The sequence below is a fragment of the Crotalus tigris genome, unplaced genomic scaffold (genome assembly GCF_016545835.1).
Source record: "Crotalus tigris isolate CLP2741 ecotype Arizona unplaced genomic scaffold, ASM1654583v1 scf7180000017628.32516253702:7417878, whole genome shotgun sequence".
In the NCBI taxonomy this organism is placed as follows: Eukaryota; Metazoa; Chordata; class Lepidosauria; order Squamata; family Viperidae; genus Crotalus; species Crotalus tigris.
The window spans coordinates 5265848-5287155 of NW_024096523.1; the positions used below are offsets into that span (position 1 = coordinate 5265848).

General features: G+C 39.8%; 1 protein-coding gene across 1 annotated transcript; it reads right to left on the reverse strand.

Moving 5' to 3' along the window:
• Positions 1–1985: 1985 nt before the first annotated feature.
• Positions 1986–19955, reverse strand: YTHDF2 (YTH N6-methyladenosine RNA binding protein 2). Its single transcript, XM_039334298.1, has 5 exons — positions 19567–19955; positions 19164–19188; positions 17237–17316; positions 12065–13651; positions 1986–2908 (listed from the first exon to the last, which is right to left on the reverse strand). Exons 1-5 carry the CDS (start codon positions 19591–19593, stop codon positions 2885–2887), a joined length of 1743 nt encoding a protein of 580 aa, XP_039190232.1. The 5' UTR covers positions 19594–19955; the 3' UTR covers positions 1986–2884.
• Between the last annotated feature and the right edge of the window lie 1353 nt (positions 19956–21308).

Here is a 21308-nt window from a genome sequence, read left to right on the forward strand (position 1 = left end):
ACTTATATGACCAGTTTTCACACTTACAAACATTGCAGCATCCCCGTGGTCATGTGATCCAAATTCAGACGCTTGGCAACTGCCTCATATTTATGATGGTTTCAGTGTCTCGGGGACACGTGATCCCCTTTTGCGATCTTCTGATGAGCAAAGTGAATAGGGAAGCCAGATTCACTTAACAACCATGTTACTAACTTAACTGCACTGGCTCACTTGACAACTGTGGCAAGAAAGTTCGTAAAACGGGGCAAAACTCGCCTAATCGTCTTGTTTAGCAACAGAAATTTTGGGCTCAGTTATGATCGTAAATCGAGGACTCCCTGTATAGTATCATATGGAGAATTTACCTGAAATGCAGAACCTAACCACAGATTGAATGAAGGATTTGATACCCCACAAATTAGCTGCTTGATATTCATTTAAGGGACTTAAAAAAAAACCCTACAATTCAATTCAATGGACTAATAAAACACACATATTGGATAAAACTTTTGCTGCTATATTCAGGGTCATGTACATGCTACATGCTTTAAAAGAAAAATGGCAGATACGTTCAGCCGTATGATAAGTCCACGTTGGTTTGGTTAAGAGCCAAAGTTGGTATGAATGTCCTGTTTGTGCCCTTATAGGACACAGCGAGCTGCAGAGGTCCATATATCCTCAACCTTAATTGAATGTCTTAATCATTCTCCAGATGATGGGTTGGCTTTTATTACTTTTGATCTTGAGTCCCACTTGTATTATGATGATGATGTAAGGTGTTGTGCTTTAACCTGATTGTATTTATTTTCAATCCTAATTACAAACTAGGGAATTGTATACTGCTCAGAATCAGCTGAAGACAGTGACTTATAAGCTCCACAAGCAAGCAAATTAATAAAAGGATTATTGCCTAGATAGGAGGCCATCTTGAGATTCATCTGCAGCAAGCCATAAAATATTTGACATCATTGTTCTGAAATGACTAAGATAAAAGCCCAAAAAAAGAGACATACCAAGGAAAATCTCAAAACATTAATTAGAAATTTTAAAACAATTTTTTGCTTCTTTATGGTTGTTTTCCAAGCTCAAGTGATCTATCACCAAAAGAATTAGAAATGTTAAAAACCAGAACAATAGTAATAGCAGTAGTACTATTTCTATGTGCCCCAAATACTGCATCTTACCCAGGCTACCTTTTACAATCTCATGAGATGAAGAATAGTGGATTTAGATTAAAAAATAAAATAAGATTGGCAAATATGGAGTGACAAATATGGATAAGGCCAAAAAAAAGAAAAGAAAAAAAATGGGTGAAGGTATTAAATATGAATTTGACAAGACAAATATTTATGATTAGCCTACAAATCTTCTCTATGAAATTCTAATAGAGAAACATATCAAGATCAAAGTGTACAGATTATAGTACTGTACTCTTTAAGGACACAGCATTTATTTGACAGGTTTGGTTTGACTACACCTCTCCCCCACTCTCCCCTCCCCCATATTATGTGTTTTGATATGAAATTTTTGGGGATGGGGTGTCAAGTCAACCTCAGTCATGCAATGATAGTTTTTTTTTAAGCACGTATTTAACCAGAAAATCCTCAAATGTTAGTCGTGTAAGTTAGTCACTACAGCACCAACAAGAAATGTCTACCACAGTATATAGTAGGCCAAGAGTTAAAAACACTGGTCTATAAATATGGAAAGAGCTAATTCATGTCACTTGTGGACTTCAACTCCCAAAATTCCTCAGCCAGTGTGCCTGGCTGAGGAATTCTGGGAGTTGAAGTCCACAAGTCATAAGAGGGCCAAGTTTGAAGACCCCTGAAGTAGATGATTTGGTGTTAAGATAATAGTAAAGCAGCAACTTCCAAAGCTGCCAGCAGATTGAAAAGTGCTACTAGTACCACTCAGGCTGATTATGGCTGCACTTTTTCCTCATCATGCTATCTAGGAGCACTAAAACACTCACCTACCCACTAAATACTAAGGCCAAGAAGTGATGCTCAACAGGATCTCACGTTTATTATTGAGAAGTGATTAATGGTGAAAGAAAGGCATCACCCATTCCTCATTGGCTTAACAAGAAAACTGAAGAAACATTCACTACACAGTTTACAATATTTTTTTTCTTCCAAAATTAATTTTCCTGTAAACAAACAAGTTTTTACCATTGTTCTCAGCCTTCAAATCAAATCAAGCCAGACTTAATCTGTAATCCATATAATGCACAAGAACAGAACATTTCTTAGGACTCTTCGTATTTCACTTTTGAGAGAGAGAAAAATGAACCACCCCCTCAGAAATGACCTTGTAGACAAATCCCATTCAAATCTTCTAGGCATAAAAAAAACTCAGAATTCTTCATAAAATTCCTCTTCCAGTCCATGGGGGGGAAAAAAGTTACTCATTCCACTTTCCATGGTGGATGTCCAAAAGAAAGTCACAACTCGGGTGTTCCAAGTGCAAATATCAAAAAAATCAGGAGGAAGAGGGGGTTCAGAAGGCCAGGAAACCAAGTAAGCGGCAGATTTAAAAATCAGAGGGGGGAAAAAGGGGCATATGCCACTTGCGGACTTTAAATCCGATAACATAGTAAAAAGACAAACAAAAAAGAAACAAAAACCCCAAAGCTTATGCTCTGAAATTACAACCAAAGCCAAGGGGGGGGGGACAGTTTTCACTTCTACTCTACCTAGAAGGATTTTTTTTTTTTTTTTTAAGTCCTATGCCTCTTGTGAAATTTCAGTACTTTTTTTTTTTAAACTGTACGTTTATAAGAGTTTGTATGGAGTCAATGAAATAAGTCCTAATTCTTTCCGGTGTAGTCTTTCTTCCTTTTGAAAGATATCCGAGATGCATCATCTCTGTTGCAGTCTCTGTGAAAAGGGCCAGCAGTTTATTTGACACGGCCTTGACGTTCCTATAGGAAACAGAACAAAAGAAAACAGAGATTGTTAGTGGATAGCAGTTATTGAAATGGATTACAGTGCCACAAGATTACATTGAGGCATCTTTCCATATTCTTAACTTCTTAATAAAATACCTGCTTTTTGCCAATTTTCATACCTAAAACATATAGCTTTTGAAACAAAGTGTTACTAAAAAAAGCCTTTCATTTATGCCTTCTCCTAGCATATTTCAATTCTTTGAAATCTCATGCAAATGCTTTGCATACGTTTAACTAACCATACATTCTTTCCACAGTCATAAGAGTAAAAACTACAGTATAAACTAGTACACTACCCCATGGTTTTTCTCACAATTACAAATGCCACTTTACAATGTGGAAAAGGTAAATAAGTGTCTGTTGCATTATTTGCTATCTATCTACATTCCAAGTCATAAGATACACAGGCAAATGATCACTTCTTCATCTTTGGGAAAGATACGTTGGTTCAAATAACATACTGGTAAGATTTCCCCTAAAAGAAGCTATTTCAGGAGAAGGAACTGCTGCTCTAAAAACAGTCTGTAAATCTGTCTGGTTTCTCTGTAATTTCTTTTCCCCACCAAATTTATATTGGCATATTATGCAAGGTAGAGTTTCTCTTTAGAAATTTTAACTTCATAACTCTTGAGATTCTGTAGGCAACCTTGGACAAAATAAATTTTAACCTCTGCCACAAAAATGGTACGGGAAAGAATAATTTGCTTTCAGAAGCAACGGAACAGAAAACTTTCTAGTACAAACCAAAGACAGCAACTATAATCATGTTATTTGGTGATGGTAACTCTGAAAGAGGGTTTAATCTATACAAACTATCGCTCCTGCTCATCAGAGATATACTTCTGCTCCACTTTTGCTTATCCTATGGCAAATAACAGAAGGCAGCAAGATCAGCTTCTATTGACTTATGTCTGAGAGAGGAAGCCATGTTCATACAGTCTAAAAGATCAAGGCTAGTGGCACTTGCTAACAAGTACAAGCAAATCTAGTAGCTATTCAAGCACAACCAATCCCTTCTAATTTATTCAGAACACGGTGTCAGTTGGTTATCACACACTGGTATCAAGACTGGGATGAAAGCAATGCAAATATTATTCTTACATACAGCTGAAGGAACAAAGATAAGATTCAGTGTATAGAAGTTTCAGGGAATTGAATATAGGCAACAATATTCAATTGTTGAATATTCTGTTTGCAAAGTTTATCTACTGATCTGTTTGGTCAATGTTGTCATAAAGAATATTTTAGCTACAAATTCTGGAGATGGATAAACCAAACCATAGAGCAACACTGAACCACCTGCTAGCCACCCCCAGGCTTTGGACTAGGGTCTTTATCAATGATCGCTGGCCATGATGGCTGAAATCTATGGGAGTGACAGCAAAAACTATAAGGAAGCTGCTCGGGTTGCTTATCCTGGCCTAAAGAGTTAAACCACATAGGAAACATATCTAAGAGCCATCCAACAATCCATATTTCTTTTACCTTGAGCTGGTAACAAGTGGTTGCATCTGTTTTGAAACCATCTCCTATGGTTATCAAATTAGGGATCACTACTAAAACATCTGAATGTCTCAAATATAATTTATTCTTGCTTCCCCTTTCTCAAAATAGGGTCTTAAGATCTGTTTAGACTAGGGGTGTCCAACCTTGGCAACTTTAAGACCTGTGGACTTCAACTCCCAGAATTTCCCACAGGTCTTAAAGTTGCCAAGGCTGGATCTGGTTTAAAACCTGATCTATCGTTCTTAGAACCAAGTCAACTCTCTCCTAGACATTTTTTCCTTTTCCCTCACCATTCCCCCTTTCTCCCTCTTTGGTACTATACATCCTTTTTGACTGAAAGCCTACGGGTAGGGATTGCCTTTCATTATTTGGTAAATTGTACTAGGCATCATTTAAATGCAGCTTATAAATCAATAAAACTAGAAATTCCAACCAGCAAGTTTAAAGTCTGAAATGACACAACAGATAAGGATAAATTAACGAAGGAATACTAAAATGACATTTCTTATTACAAGGATCTTAGTCTGCCAGAGTTCACAGGAATAGCTATGAGGGAGGAAATAAAACCCAATGTACAAAAATAGATAAGACTTTACATGTAGAAGCAAAAGTCTTTGAATGCAGTTTAATATATTGCTATCAATGTCTAACTATGTCTTGTTTCTTATGTGATAATGCATTTATTTCACAAGGCAATCTCCGCTTTTCGATGTTTTATTAATATTGTTTGATGCTTTATATATTACAGTTTTAAACACTAATTTATTCCAGGTAAGCCATACTGTACTGAAAAGTGTGAAGGAAAAGCCACACAAATAAAATTAATCCCCACAATAAAGAACTATTTTCTGTTTGTCTTTAAGAAAAAGGACAACTTGGAGTAATACTTGTAATGGTTTCTTACTCTAATCCAGCCTTTCTCCACTGGGATTTTGTGAGAGATTGCGATTAAAACCAAACCAAATCAAACCAGAACACTGTATTTTAAATTTTGTGCGCTCCACAATACCACAATCATGACCCAACTGCCTACTTGCCAATGTGCAACAGCACACTGTACTGATTAGACATGAATTATATTATAAACTTTTTATTTATTTATTTAAATTTTTATGCAGGAATTCCCTGAGACTTGAAAATTATTTCAAGATTCCTTCAGGGTAAAAGGTTGCCCTATTTCTATTCTATTCTATACAGATCCTGTCCTTTGCCAGTGCAAAACAGGGTTTTTGCCTGATTAGTAGACAGGGTGATGGTCATAAAATATATTTCTTTACATAATCTACTTATATCACAATGTTTTACCCCAATTTAAGTTTTTGCAATCTGAAAGAGTTCAGCAATACTCCGTATGCATGTATTCCAGTTCTGGTCACCTGGGGATAAGCTCCTTGCTTCTGAGAAGTATTTGTTTACCAGTCATCATTTAATGCAAGATTACTGGAAAACACACAAAGGAAAAGTAAAATGCCATAAAATACAATGCTACTGACATAACTTTATGCAGGATTCTGTGAAAGAAAGGACACAGCTTTCAGACTTTTATAATAACCAGCATTTTGGGTTTTATATGAAATGAATCAGCATACATTATGACAAGAAAGGACAATAATCAGATGAGACATTAATCCCAAAATTGATTTGTATACACAACCGTGAAATTTGAAAGGCAGTCTCTCGTATTTAATACAAAATCTCCCCCCCTCATTTTATTCAACTTTGTTTTAATACAAAATTGTAAATGCAATAATTCGATGAAATATTATGTTATCAGGAGAAGCCTGCGCCTGAAAATTATTGTACAAATTCAATGACATAATTTGAATGTCTTGCAAGTCACAGTATAGTAATAGCAGTGGTCCCCAACCTTTCTGGCATCAGGGACTGGTTTCGGAAGAAAAATTGTCTTCCACAGACCAGGGGTGAGGGCTTTTTTCATGCACAATCTAGATCCTGGGCATGCACAAATGAAGCTTTACTCGTTCACCAGCTGCTTATGCAACCCAGTTCCTAATAGGTCACGGACCGGGACCAGTCCACAGCCCAGGGGGTTGGAGACCCCTGCTGTATAGCATTTTTCTGTTATTGAAAAACCTGAATTCAGAGATAAAGTACAGCTAAGACTGGGGCATGAAAACATTTTTTAGGTTTGCAGACTCATATCAACATTCTGACTTCATTTCTGATTAAACACTCACTTTGCCATGAATCCTAGAATGGAACAAACTATAGCTAAGTAATGAAGTACTGTAAACTGATTGACTGCAAATTATCTGATGAAGCTACTTGTTTCCACAAGTCAGGCCTCCATGTTTTCCCCAAAACACCCAATTTCAGATGTACTGTAAGCCTGAAATGAACAATCTAAGATAGGTAAAGGTACCTGTGGAAAATAAGGGAATATCTACCATGTTGTCTTATACCAAAGAAAAGTGCTTTCCACTTTGCCAATGTCTATATATGAACATAATTCAAAGATAATTTTAATCCCCACCCAGGCCTTTGGTGAGAAGAGAGAGAATCAAACCCTTCATTTTATTGTATCTGGTCTGTTACACTTGCCATCTTTTAGTATTATTTTTATGTTTTATTGATTTTATTATAGTTTGATTGTTGTAAGCCTCCCCCCGTCAGGTGGCATACAACTTGAATGATTAATAACTTAATCTAACACATGGTCTTTAAAAATTTTAAGAGTTTTCTTCACCATACCTAGTTATTTATCTTACTTGCTTTTCATTCTATGCCCTAGTTTTTTGCCCATTAGACATTCTAGGCAGAATGACGCCTGAACAGTTCTTGAGAGGTAGCCTAAAATCTAGAAACACACAGAGCCTTCCAGGTATTTTTTTCTTATTAAGAGCCTTTATATCAGGGGTGTCAAACTCAATTTCATTGAGGGCCGCATCAGCATTGTGGTTGCCCTTGGGGGGGGGGTGGCCAGGGTGGGTGCAGCCTACTGGGTGGGTATGGATGGAGTGGGTGTGGCCTACTGGGTGGGCATGGCCAGCTCTATATTGTTCGCATCAAGAGTGCCTGTGGGGGCCTGGGCAGGAGTGGGACAGATCTGAGGGTCTCTGGCAGAAGGGGGCAAGCGCCAAGGCATGATGCATTTCTTCATTCCTCACAAAGGGTGACACCTCCCCAGCATGCACCCAGGGGGCGGGGCCGACACAGCAGGGGCTAGTTCCTCGGTGTTTCTAGACAGTCTTGTGGATCTAAGACTGAATGCGTTTCAGCATAGATGGCCACCACAAAATTGTACATTGGCTCCCGGCCAGCCTGGGCCAGGGCCAAGGCAGCAGGGGCCATTCCCTGTTTCCAGGGTGGCTTACATATGAAACCACTTTGCGGGCCGCATCCGGCTCCTGGGCCTTGTGTTTGACATGTCTGCTTTATATAGTATCCCAATATATGACTTTTCTATGTATCTTAAGCAGCACTTTAGATGCCTACAAGTTCATCCCAAAATAAATAGGCTTATTTTAGTCAAAAAACAGCTACAAGTTGAAAGCTCAAAGGTATTTTCCCTCATGGCTCTCCTTATTACAAGTAGTCTCAACTTACAACAGTTCGCTTAGTGATTATTCAAAGTTATATGGCACTTATGACTGTTTTCCACATTTACAATTGTTGCAGCATCCCCATGGTCACGTGATCAAAATTCAGCCACTTGGCAACTGACTCATGTTTATGATGGCTGCAGTGTCCTGGAGCAGGTAATTATCTTTTGCGAACTTTTGACAAGCAAAATGGGGAAGCCAGATTCACTTAACAATGGTGTTACTCATTTAACTGCAGTGATTCACTTAACAAATGTGTCAAGAAAGGTCATAAATGGGGCAACAAATGTCTCACTTAGCAACAGACATTTTGGACTCAATTGTGGCTGTAAGCTGAGAACTATCTGTAGTTCAACATAAGAAATAATCTGGGCCTGCTATTCTATTCAAAAATGAAATTAAAATATCATGAATAAGTGCATGAACACTCTTTTAATGTCAACCATATTAAACTATTCCAAAAGGAAAGGATAAAGACTTCCTGTTCTTCATACTTAGCCTGGCAATTATTGTTGACTTCATTTAATATGATTTACATCACCCAAGTGTGTTTTGTCCAGAAAGGCAAATGAAAAGCAGACTGCAATCATCAGGCAAATTCTTAAAGTTCAAATATATGCTTTGTTGATGCAGTTCAGAATATTAGGAAAATATATGCATTACAGCCCTACATAAAATATTACATCTATAATTCATGAGCTGGGAATAAATTATTAGTAGCCATTCTAACACTAGCAGAAGTGCCAGTATACACTAGATTAGACAATTTATTTTTGCCATTAAGCAACATAAAATATTTTATACAGAAATATTTATAATACTTTAATGCAAACAGAAAAATTGCTTTATTCAAAACTTGGACAACTTGCAGCATTCACTGGAATAGTGTTTTCATTTTAAGGTTGCAGTTCTGGGTTCTGTCTTACTGACAGGATGTTACAGTTTCAAGATATTGTAATATATTCAGAGAGACTTGGAAATACAGTTTCTGCAGTATCACAGTGTTATAGTTACACAGGAAGAGTTACACAGTAACAAGTAATTATCAAACCAATGAAACAGTGTAATCCTCCCCCTTAAAAAAAAACTGTACTAGTCGTCAAATTAAAAAACTGAAGCTTCAAAGAGTACAAATAGATACTCTCTTAACATTATTCTGCAACGATGAGAACAATCAGTCTTAGAAATAGCATTTTATATGCTACAGGACAGAGACATTAATAAATGCTTCTGTCCAGCAAACCTGAAAGCCAACTCCTACTGGGCTTGGATTCTTATGGGTATGTGTCATCCAAAACTAGCATGCTGAAGATCGAATACAAATCCTATAAAAGATACTGTGAGAAACAGTTCATTCTCTAGGGAATATGTTAGCTTATTCATGTTGTTTAGAAAATGTCATAGGATACAAATACTTTGTTTCTGAGGACTCTCAATTCCAGTTAGAAAGAGCAGCTTCTGGACCTTTGCAGTTTTAACCTTTAAATATCAAATCACTTAATAAAATTAAGATTAAAAAATACTTTTTTGGGGGGGGGGAGAGTGCCTTTACATCAGTGTCGACTCCCAGCCAGGTCCCTGCAATTTTCTTGGCAAGATTTTGAAAGTGGTTTGCCAATGTCTCTTTCCTAGGGCTGAGTGTGTGTGACTGGCACAAGATCACCTGTCTGGCTTTATGCCTAAGGTAGGACTAGAATTCACAGTCTCCTGGTTTCTCACCTGGTGCCTTAACTATTACACTGAACTGGCTGCCTATTAAAAATAATCAAGTACACCCAAGTAATATATTTCTGCTGACCTGCTATTTTTCATGCATTTTCTTTACTACTTTGAATCTCCATGATGAATTTTAACATTAATTTTGCTTCTTCCAAATGCTTTGTTGACATGGTTACCCTAAAAATATTATGCCTATATGCTTTCACATTTCTGGGTCTTACAAATGATCATATTTTTTCATTTAGAGATTATGGTTGCCTACATTAACCTTTCCATGCCCAGAGCCACAGCTGTAACTACGATGTGACAGCATAAATCCTACCCACTATAAGAAAACACATATTTCCGCATAAACATCAAGAGGAGCAAAAAAAGACTGTTATATTAGAAAAATTAGTATCTAAGTCAATGGCTTAGATACCAAGAATTACATAGCTCATTCCAAATGCCCAAGGTTGAATCATTTTCTTGTACAATAGTCTCGTGTCAAAGGACATTTAAAAAAAAAACTTGTAAACAAGTTGAGAGGGTCACTAATAGCTAGAGTAGTGGTTCTCAACCTTTTCTTCACCATAGACCCCCCCCTTTAAATTCCTTTTGTGGCCATGGACCACCCAGACTTAACTCAAAATTGAAATAATAACATTTCTTCAAGACTTCATAGACCCCCGTGATAACATTGTGCCCCCCCCCAGGGTTGAGAACCACTGAACAGAGTAGATCTTTAACAATTTTTAGGGTACATCAGTGGTACACTGATTATCAATTCCTCATCAGTTAGTACCTCAAGAAAAAAGAGAAATTGCAGAATGCAAAGCTGATCTTATTCATTCAGTTTAAAAAAACCAGGACACTATAAACAAGAGGAATCATGCCAAAGATATTGATTAAAAAGCATTTTCACCCATAATTCAGTTTACTCAATTCAATTCACAAACAATAAACACTATTATCCAGGGCATCTCATGGGGAATGGGAGAAAACCTACTTGCTACCACTACATGCTTAAATGTAATGGTCTTCTATACCAGGGCTTTTCAACCTTTTCACCGATTGTACCACTTTTAGGATATGGCAATATTCAAGTACCACCAGTCGCCTAGCAAGGTGTCAAAAACTCGATGACAAAAAAAAAAAAAGGGAAAGAATGATAAAGTACACAGGTAGTCTTCAACTTACAAGTTTGCTTAGTGACTCTTCGAAGTCACTAAGCGACTTATGACCATTTTTCACACTTATGATCATTGCAGCATCCCCAGGGTCATGTGATTTACATTTGCATGCCTGGCAATTGAATCATATTTATGATGGTCACAGTGTCTCAGCATTATATGATCCCCTTTTACAACCTTTTAATAAGCAAAGTCAATGGGGAAACCAGATTCGCTTAACAACCGTGTTACTAATTTAAATGCAGTGTTCACTAAACAAATGTGGCAAGTCGTAAAATGGGGCAAAACTCATTTAACAAATTTCTCACCCCTTTTCTTATATCCTCTCCTCTCTCCCCCCTCCTTTTATATCAGGGGTGTCCTTTTATATCAGGGATTTCATTGAGGGCCTCATCAGCATTGTGGTTACTATCGGGGGGGGGGGGGAGGAGTGGAGCTGTGTGGCCAGCTCTACATCACTCAGGTCAGGGGATGCCTGTGGGGGGAATCCGGGGGTCTCAGGTGGAGGATTAGGGTTAGGCTCCTTTCCTCTCTCCCTACTTCCCTTTCTCATTCCCATCTCCTTTCTTCTCCAAAATCCTTCCCATTCTCACTCACACGTCCCTCCAAAATACTTTCCTCTCTCTCTCTCTCTCTCTCTCTCTCCCCCCCCCCCGCTTCTCTGAGAAAAGCCTTTTCTCTTCTGCCTCTTTCTTTGGCATCTTTTTTTCTCTCCCTCTCCCACCAAAACTGCTTTCTTTTATAGCCTCTCCTGTCTCCGCCCCCCTCCTCCTCTTTCTTCCAGGTGTGCTGGAAATGCCCGTTTCATCCCAACAGCCCTGCAGCTCCTGAGGACTCTCTCAGAGCAAGTTCTGCGCTGCACCGCTTTGGTTCATTCCCTCCCCCACTACACTTGGCTAGGCTGGGCAGGGCTATGTACCATCTGACAGGTGCCCATGTACCACCGGTGGTACATGTACCACCGGTTGAAAAGCCCTGTTCTATACTATACTATACAAACTCACTACAATTTGGCTAGAGCAGTTTCTAGTTTAAATACCTTTGCCACAAGTTATAAATGATAACCTCTGCAAATCTACTTGGGTATTGATGTTCACAACTTACTTGATCTTAGACAGTAACATCCAGCCTCCCTTTTATTTCTCTTCCCTGACTGCTCAACAAGTTACCTTTTTCACATTTTCCTCCTCTTCCTGGCGTTTCTCATAGTGTGAGAAGTCATCAAAGATGGAAGTGGTGTGCTTGTAAGTAGCAATGATTTTCAGCACCTGTTTAGCCTTTTCCAGAGGCACTTCCTGAGTGTCCCTGGAGTTGGTCACTGGTTTATTCTCATTGTTCTCTAAGCGAATGTGCCGCAGTTGGCTGTTGGGAACGTCCTTCACAAAAATCCACCTGACATCAAATCGCCCCTTCCATTTGTCCTGGGACCAAACGCCAGCGCACGTATTGTAGTCCACAGCAGATTTCATTTCTGCCACTCCACAGAAATGACCACTGCCGTTGACACTGAACAGTAAGTAAACAGGACCTTTTCCATTCATTGACCGATAAGCGGCATCCAGTCTCTTATTACCGTGCTCTGTACTGCACCAGATGTTATATTTAATGGAACGATGGATATCGTCTTCAGAATAGCTCTTGATAATAAAGACCCTCCCATGTTTTGGGTTCCAGTCAAAATCCTTTGGGTTGTAGTTGTTGATAGATCTCAACTTCTCCAAGACAGGGTGTGGCTCCAAAGGTGCAGACCCAGATGTGGTTTGAGACTGTCCTACTGCATTACCATCAACTCCATTTTGGCCAAACCCATTTCCACGGTTACGAGGTGCAACCCAACGGGCAGGCTGAGCTGCCTGTTGCTGAACTGGCAACTGAGTTGGTTGGGGTGGTGCAGGTGGCAGAGGTTGTGACTGTTGTCCTGCTGAAGGCTGCATTGCTGGTGGACTATTATTCATCTGTTGACCCATTGGTTGGGGAGATATTTGGGTTGGTGGCTGACCAATATTCTGAACTAAAGCCTGGGAAGGGGTTTTTGCCACTGGTCCTTTATTATCCCAAGTTCCAATGTCCATATTGTGTTTAATGGGGGGTGGTGGAAGACTTGAACCTGCAATCCCATTCTTGGTCTTCAGCTTGGGCTGTTGTTTTGCAGGTTTGCTTGCAATATCAGCCCAGGATGTTGGTTTAGGAGGAGCAATAGTAACTGGGGGCAAGCTATTAGAAGTTCCAATATTACTGGCAATAGACCCACTGCCAACAGCAGAGCCAACAACTTTGGGGACATTGCTTGCTACATCAGTGCTGCCTAATTTCAAGGCTGCCATTCCTTGGTCTATGGTATTCATGCCAGGTGCCTTGTTTAAGGTGTCATTGGCAAACGCTGACTGTCCATCAATCATTGCTCCACCCAATGAACTTGGTGCATAAGCATAGTTGCTACTGTATCCTGAACTTTGAGTTGATTGCCCCTGAGAACTGTTATTTCCCCAAGCAGAGAAGTCAATTCCACTTGGAAAAAAATTAAAGCCATGCTGTCCCAGAAATGGTGTACTGCCAAGGGCCCCTGGCTGTCCAAACATGGCATCTGGGAGAAAATGAGGCTCTCCATTGCTTAGCTGTCCATAAGAAGTCAAATAGGGCATGGGTGGATCACCCCCAGTAGACCAAGCAGCTTCACCCAAGGAGTAGGAAAATCCAATGGATGGGCTGTAGTAATTTGGCATGTAAGAATCTGACATGGCAGTATATGCGTTGTTCTGGAAGAAAAAAGCAAGAACTAAAGAGTTAGACTGAACAATACATGCTATAGCACAAAAACTAAATTAAATCTATATGTAGATCATTCTTCCATGTTATATTTCAAGCCAAAATTATGCTTTAGAATGCAGGATTATATGAAAAAGCGAGAGATTATTTCAGAGCACCAGAGAAAAATGGGGCCATCCTACATCTAATCCAAACGCCAAAAATAAATTCACTTTTGCCACAAAACACTATCTAATGTGTGTGGGGGGGTTGTACTTTTTAATTTATGTAGCCTTTTACTGAGATATAGCTGGATAATGAAACACATAGGAAGATGAATTACAAGTAATGTTAGCTTGCTTCCTTTTCAAAAAACAGCTTGTCAGAGGACTAAAAATAATTTAAATATTGTTTATTTAAATGGTTTATGGAGAAAGGAATTCCACACATCTCCTTAAAGTAATAATAGTAATGCAAATTAAAATACCTAAGTGAAATCTTGGACTATGTTTTACAAGCCAATGAACACACCAAAGAAGATAAAGAAAAAAATGTTTCACCTATTGTATTTCAATACCAAATTTCTTAGCAACAGAATATTATATCTTCCCAACCAAACCACTAGAAATATCCCATGTGTGTTTTGAATGGAATAACTGGCACCAAAGTGAAGGCAATCACTGACTACAGGAAGCTATCATTTCATTCTGTCATTCAACCACTAAAACCTTTAAATTTCTCATGTATGTTAGCTCAGAATTGAAAATACAAAAAAAAAAAAATCAGTGGCAACTCTTCACTATCAATAGCTTCAGATAACAATATATGGCAATCTTCTGTTTATAGTACTCAAGTGTAGGTATAAATAGAATAATAAATATAAGACCTAAGCACTAGAAATAAACCAAACAAAATGAATGAAGAGTTACTGTGTTTCCCCAAAAATAAGACCTGACCTTATTATTTTTTTTGTTCCAAAAGAGGTACCAGGTCTTTTTTTTGGGGGGGGGGGAGTGTTCCCACTCACCTCCAGCTCTGCCCAGCTGGCCCACTTCTTCTGGGGCAGAAGGAGCAGCTTCATTCTGCAGCTGAGAATGGACCTCCAACCTGCATTTCACAGTCAAAGGCCTTTCCGGAAGGCCACTGCAGTCAAGAACCGAGCTATGGAAAGGCCTGTGATTGTGAAATGAAGGCCTGGAGCTACAATTGCTCTAAAATGATGCCTAGGAATGACAACACTGAGATTTGTCCACCTTCATTCAACTGAGTATTTATGAATGATAACAGCAACAGAGAAATATAATTCCATAATTATATTTGTTACATGATCATTAACTGAACCCCAAACATCAGATGGCTGAATATAATTCATGTTTAATGTTAGGCCAAGGTTTTAAGTCGTTAACATTTATTTACAAATCACTGTGTCTGAAGTGCACTTTAAAAACAAAATAACTTCCTAAAGGTCCAACTGCTTTAATAACATAAAGAGATTAAACAAGCATATCAGAGTTTTAAAGATATTAAACAGTTCTAGATATTCATTGAAATTACTTAGGAATGGATTTTGCCATTAACTACGCAGGTTAAGAATATATCCTGTTGCAGCAAGTGTGTAATAAGTAGTATGTCTACAACATCCCCAGCTCACCGCTTAAAGGATTTCCTAGAATGACTCAATGTCTCATAAAGTTTTCTGATGACTGAATGACAAAGCTCAAATGCATGAAGTATTTTATCAAAATCAGATTAACATTGCAGACTATTCTTGCCTATTACTTAACTGGTGATATTCCAATTTATACCAGGAAATTAAAAGATTAGTAAATTGCATCCTTTCCTAGTAACAACAACCTGCAGAGATAGTTCTCTGCTGTCACTGCTAGGAATAAATTATGACAAAACAGCAACAAAATAGCCTACAAACTAATGGTTAATCAACACGTATGTGTTTAGATCCCTGTATGTGTGTGTATACATACGAAGTGTTTGTGTGTGTGTGTACACAGACATAAATACAATGACTAAGTCAAGCTAACTTAGGACCTATCTTTTAAATAGAGCTTATTCTATATAAACTTAAACTTGGGCATGTTGACATTTACAGGTCTGTTCTTGTTTTTTAGATATTTGGAAGGAGGGAAGTCATTCCCATCAACAGCAAAGATATAATTACAAGAATACAATTGCAAGTTCAATTCATGTGCACATTTTTATAATTCACAAGTAGTCAAAAAACTGGGGAATGAAAATGCTTATTGTAGTTTACTTTAGCTATCTCCTAAGCTGGAACTTTAATGTAGTTTTCTGTGAAGTTCCCAGATCAAAATATTGCTACTGTTTCTCAACTTAAAGTTGATATTTATCTTTTATGATTTTATAACTTGAAAATTCATTTACAATTTTGTAGTTCACTTTCCTTTCAAGTCCTCTCAGAAACTGCACAATTGTAATATATACTTAGCTGCAGACCCAAGAATATTTTACAACAGCATTCTTCCAGCCTTCCAGTTATGTTCAGACTACAAATCCTATTCTCCAATTGTTGGCCATGAGCAATGACTGCTGTGCAATACTAGCACGTGACCATGTACTGGGCACTAGAATACAACTTCATGCAGAAATCCTTAGAATCCTCTTCCAAATGATGGAATTCTTGGCCCAAGAATTGTTTGTTTGTACACAGAAAAATATCTGTGACTCTTGTCCTTTTAGTAAATAAAGGAAATGAATTTAGAGCTTAAAAACTAGAAGACTGACTCTAACTATACATCCAAATGCTTCTTGACATTTAACTTGCTAAAAGCTTGTTTAGAACAATGACAAGTAGGTAAAAAGAACATTTATTTTGACTCAGTCTTGATTATTGAAGACTAAAAGACATGAAATTTTCTTGGCAACCACACAAAACAAAAATGCTATTATGATTTTGGGGGATATTTTTTCAATTTCCAGGTTTAGTTTACAGCTTATATTTCCTAGCTCTTCTAGCTAAACTCTAACAAGACTCATCCCTATTTAGCTTTTGGGGATCAGCCAAGACCAGCCATGTAAGAGAACACATTCTACATATAGTTTACTAGCTCTCAAGCTCTATGTAATGTTAGGCCTTACTAGATGTATGGTCTCAATAGAAGTGGGTTAAGATCCAAAGCTAATTAAGGTAAAGTACTTTTCAATCTAACAATTTGAATCGTATCCACAATTCATTTCTATAAATTAACAGTGTTTATTTCAGTACAAGGTGAACTATAAGCCACCTAGAGATGCCTTTAGGAGAGATGGACAGCATATAAGTTTAATAAATAAACATACGTGGAATAGAGTTGGTCAGCTTATTTTAAATATACTTACTCAGAAATTCAGACAATTCTGTGTAAAATTATTCCTTAATGTATTAAAGTCGGTCCCACTGAAGAGGCTTAAAAGATTTATAAAGTGTAAGACACTGCAAGCATTAACAGGTAATTAGTGAATGAGCTGAGTATAAATTATCAAAGCAGAGAAATAAGCAAAATTCTAGATGGCATGAAAAAAAGGGCAGAACAAAAACAAAGAACATCATGAAACAAATAAGTACATTTTCTAAAACTCACCGGTCTGGCCTGAGGACTTAAGTAAGGTTCAATATCATCATCATTTAAGCTGTCTTTCTGATGCACTGATCCATTTTGCACTAAAAACAAATGTTTTAACAAGGTTACTCAGTTCTGATATTAATGTTCAATAATTTAAGAAATATGGAATTAAAGTACCTTTTGTCAGAAACTGAACATTTAAGATTGGCTATTACTGCTCAAGGATAAGAGAATACACTCACTTCTCATAGTATCCCTCTGTTTCATTGGGGATTAGTGGTAGGTAGTGAGGTTAAATTAACTCTTGCAAATATATAGTCTTTGTAAATAGTTCCAATGTATTTTACTAAACACAATAAACCTGGAAATTGGGTGGTATACAAATTAAATACGTAAAAACATCATGATCTGAGACTTGAAGGGAAGCTTTAGTTGACTAACATATACAGGTGTGTAGGGAGCGGGAATAAAGCCTATCATCCAATACATAGTGGGCTGTCATGCAGAAGGCAATGTCAACACCTTCCTGCTGCACCAAGAGTCAGAATTATCACTAATTAGATGGAAATTACAGAAAAATTAATCAATGTTTACATGTTAATCATGGTTTAAGTATAAGCATACATAATACATTATAAAAAACAAAAAACACATTGTTTAACTATGATGTGAAAATTCTTCCTTCTATGGCACAGGTGCTTCCTAAGAAGAAGAGATTTTTTTTTAATAATAGAGCAATAGTCCTAAGAGGAACATTTTTGTTGCTTCTTTCTCTACAAACAGAAGTTAACCATCTCTCAAGGATGTTGAGGACATCTCTATGCATCTGAGGAAGCCATCTGCGGTTCAAACAAGTTACGACTTTTAATAGAATTTGTTAGTCAAAAAAGATGTTAGCAGATTCCTGACTTTTTTTCAAATATTATTACTGCGCATCCAGCACTAGACAAATGGTCAGACTGAATGACCTTCCAAGTTCCCTTCCTTTGTCTGGATTTTAAACTTTTGAACTCATAATGGAGTTTACAAGCACTTCCCCTTCTGACATTTCAGGAAAAAAAAAGCCTGCATGGTTTTCAAGTTTTAATTTGCTTGTGGAAGCCATAAATTGGGCCCTTGAGGCAGCTGACTTTGCAAACTACTCTCACTTCAGCTTTCAAAGGCTACATTTAAAGCTACACATGGTCATTAAAACAAGGAAGGAAAGTTAACTAACCTTATCTTTTACATCTTCATATTTACTTTTTCATCTATTAATATCTAATCAGGCCATTCTTTCCCCCCTTTAGTTTATTGCAGATCAGCTACCTAGGTGCAATGATTAAGAACCAGTAGTTTTAAATCAAAAGCCAGTTTTTACTTTTAAAAGTCTGCCTGGAAGAGAGGCCCTCCCTTTTTGTATGCACTTCACACCAAGCCATTCCTTATTTTATCACCCTTCTGCCAACATGGGTGGGTGGCCGAGCTGGAGAGAATAAAGAGGAATGGCCAAAAGAGGGGAACACATTCATCTACCGGAATCAGCCACTGAATCCCTTTTATGAATGTTTCATGCAGCTTTTAATTCTGACTCAACTTTTACAGTAATCTACATCCTCCGGCAGTCCTCTCCTTACCCAGCCCAGCCCGATAAAAAGGACCTATTCACCAACTGCTTTGCCTTTTACAGACATTAAACTATCCTGGCTAACCAAGCTGGCCATTTTCAGAGTCGCGAGCAGAACGCACATCTGCAGATAGTGCAGAGATTGGAAGCTTCTGATCCCACATCTTGGCGGGGATCTCGCTGCTTAAGGTACCCCCCCTCCTCCCTTCCTTCCAAAGAGAGCGAGGAAGCCAGGCCCGCACATGGGAGAAAAAAGGGGCACCGCCATACGCTGAAAGTCGGAGGCTCCCTCAGAAACCGCCAGCCCGGAGCCCCCCGCCACGACTGCGGGCTCCTCACCTTTGCTGCCTTGTCCCTTCGGTCTCTGGAGCGGAGACGACGCGGCGGCGTTGGCCAGAGCGAGGCAGGAAGAAAGGGGAAGAGGGAAAGAAGCGATAAGTCATGCGGCGGCAACAACAAGTCCGGCCAGGAAAGAAGGGAGGGGAGGAAGAAGCCGAGCCTCAGCCTAGGCCGCTCCGACCTGCCGGCGGGAGACGGCACGAAGCGAGGGAGGGCCGGGCCCGGCAGGGGTTCGTTTGCGAAGGGAGGGACGCGAGGGAAGTGGAGGCGCGAGCCCTTCTCCGTCCGTTTGGCCGTTCCCCCCCCCCCGGCTAGGCCTGAAGCCGGGGCCTTTCCCAGCGTGGCGCCCCTCACGCCTGGGGCGCCGCTCTTTCCCACTGCCGGCCTCCCTCCCTTGGCTTACCTGCTCCAAGAGGCTGCTGGCCGACATGGCTCTCCGTTCAGCGGCGGGGTTCCGAGGCGAGCTGCGCGGCGAGGTGAGGGGCGGGGGTGGCGGCAACCGCGGCGGCTTTGTCCGGGGAAGGAGAAGGAGGAGGAGGAGGAGCAGCAGCAGCAGACACACCGCGCGGATCACTCTCGGCTTCCTGGCGGACTCTGACTGGTTCGCCCCGCCCGCAGCCCCGCCCACTCTGCTCGCGCTGCGTTGGCGCTCTAGCCGCTCAAGGGCTGCACACAGCTCGCGCTCTATGGTGCTCGCGCGCGCGCGCACTCAGGCGCGGAGAGAGGGGAGGGGGCGAATGGGCGGGCGCGGCAGGCAGGCAGGCAGGCCGGCTCGGCTAGACGGTCACGCAGCCGAAAGGCGAGACGAGGCGCGCGCATGGCGGAAAAAGGAAAAAAAAAGGGGGCGGGGGAAGAGAGGGAGAGCATTGGTGGGAGAAAAGCACGACGGGTAAAATGGCTGATGCGCTTGTGGGGTGTTGTAAGGGTGTTGGCAGCGCCCCCCTTTGGGGAAGTTTGGAAACGCAGGCAAGAAAATGCCCAGGAGAAAGAAGTTGTGAACGATGCGAGCGTCTCTTTTTACGCGTACATGCTTCTATCGACACGCGTTCTGACTTGAATCTCGTGTGGGCGAGGGATCAGGAGTACTGATTGCAGCGATAAGGACTGTTTCTTCGGCTGGGCTTACATAAGTGAACCTTAATTCCTAAGCTAGCGTCTCCAAATCACCCCTATCTGAAGGATCCCAAGTAGGGAAGACAGGGAAAAGTAACGTTCGCCTCGGAGTTGAGTTTAACGTTTATGGACAGTTTTCGTGGCAAGCTCAAAGTGTAAGTTGCAGTTTTCTCCTTCCTCTTTTGTGGACTTCACCGTCTAGCTTACTATACAGTCTTGGATTTCTCGGGTGACCCCAGATCCATGGATAAACCAGGAAGAAACTGATTAAACCAGGAAGAAACTGGCTTGCCTGGCTCTCTATATCTGCCAAAGTCGGCTGATGATTAGTTATGCATAATATGCTAAGCCATAATGAGCTTGTTTTGGTTTGGTTTGTCATGTTTTGGGATGCCAGTCACCGTGATTTGTAAAATATTGTTGGATTGGTACATGTTCTATGGTCTCCTGCTTGAATGGGGGGTTGGACTAAAAGGCCTCCAAAGTCCCTTCCAATTTAATTATTCTGTTATTTCCTTCTATTTTCTCCACAAGACACTTGTGGGATAGACTGGATTGAGAGTGGTAGCCCTTAAAGTCATCCAATGTGCTTGTGATTGATGGCAGACTTGAATCTTGGCGTGTCTGATCCTACATACCTTCATCACAAATCACACTGCCTCTTATCATGTACTTTAGATGCACGATCCCTTGAGTATAAAGCTAGTGCATGAAAACCTGGACTTATTGAGTCAAATAAACACATAGTACTTATTAAACCATGTTAGTTCATATGTTGTACTGTGCTATGAACACTGTATTGAAAAGTTACACTTAAATATTGTGAATTGTTTTGAGTCATTACAAATGAATCATTTTTAGTAAACAAAACTTTGTTGAGAAAAAGGGCATGTTTAGTGCAGTGGTTCTCAACCTTTTTAATGCCGCGAGCTCCAACCAGTCGTTAAGTCGAGGACTTTACCTGCCCGGGAGCGCCACACATGCGTGGTGCCGCCCCCTGCGCCGGCCGAGGCATAGCTGGCAAGCGGCAGA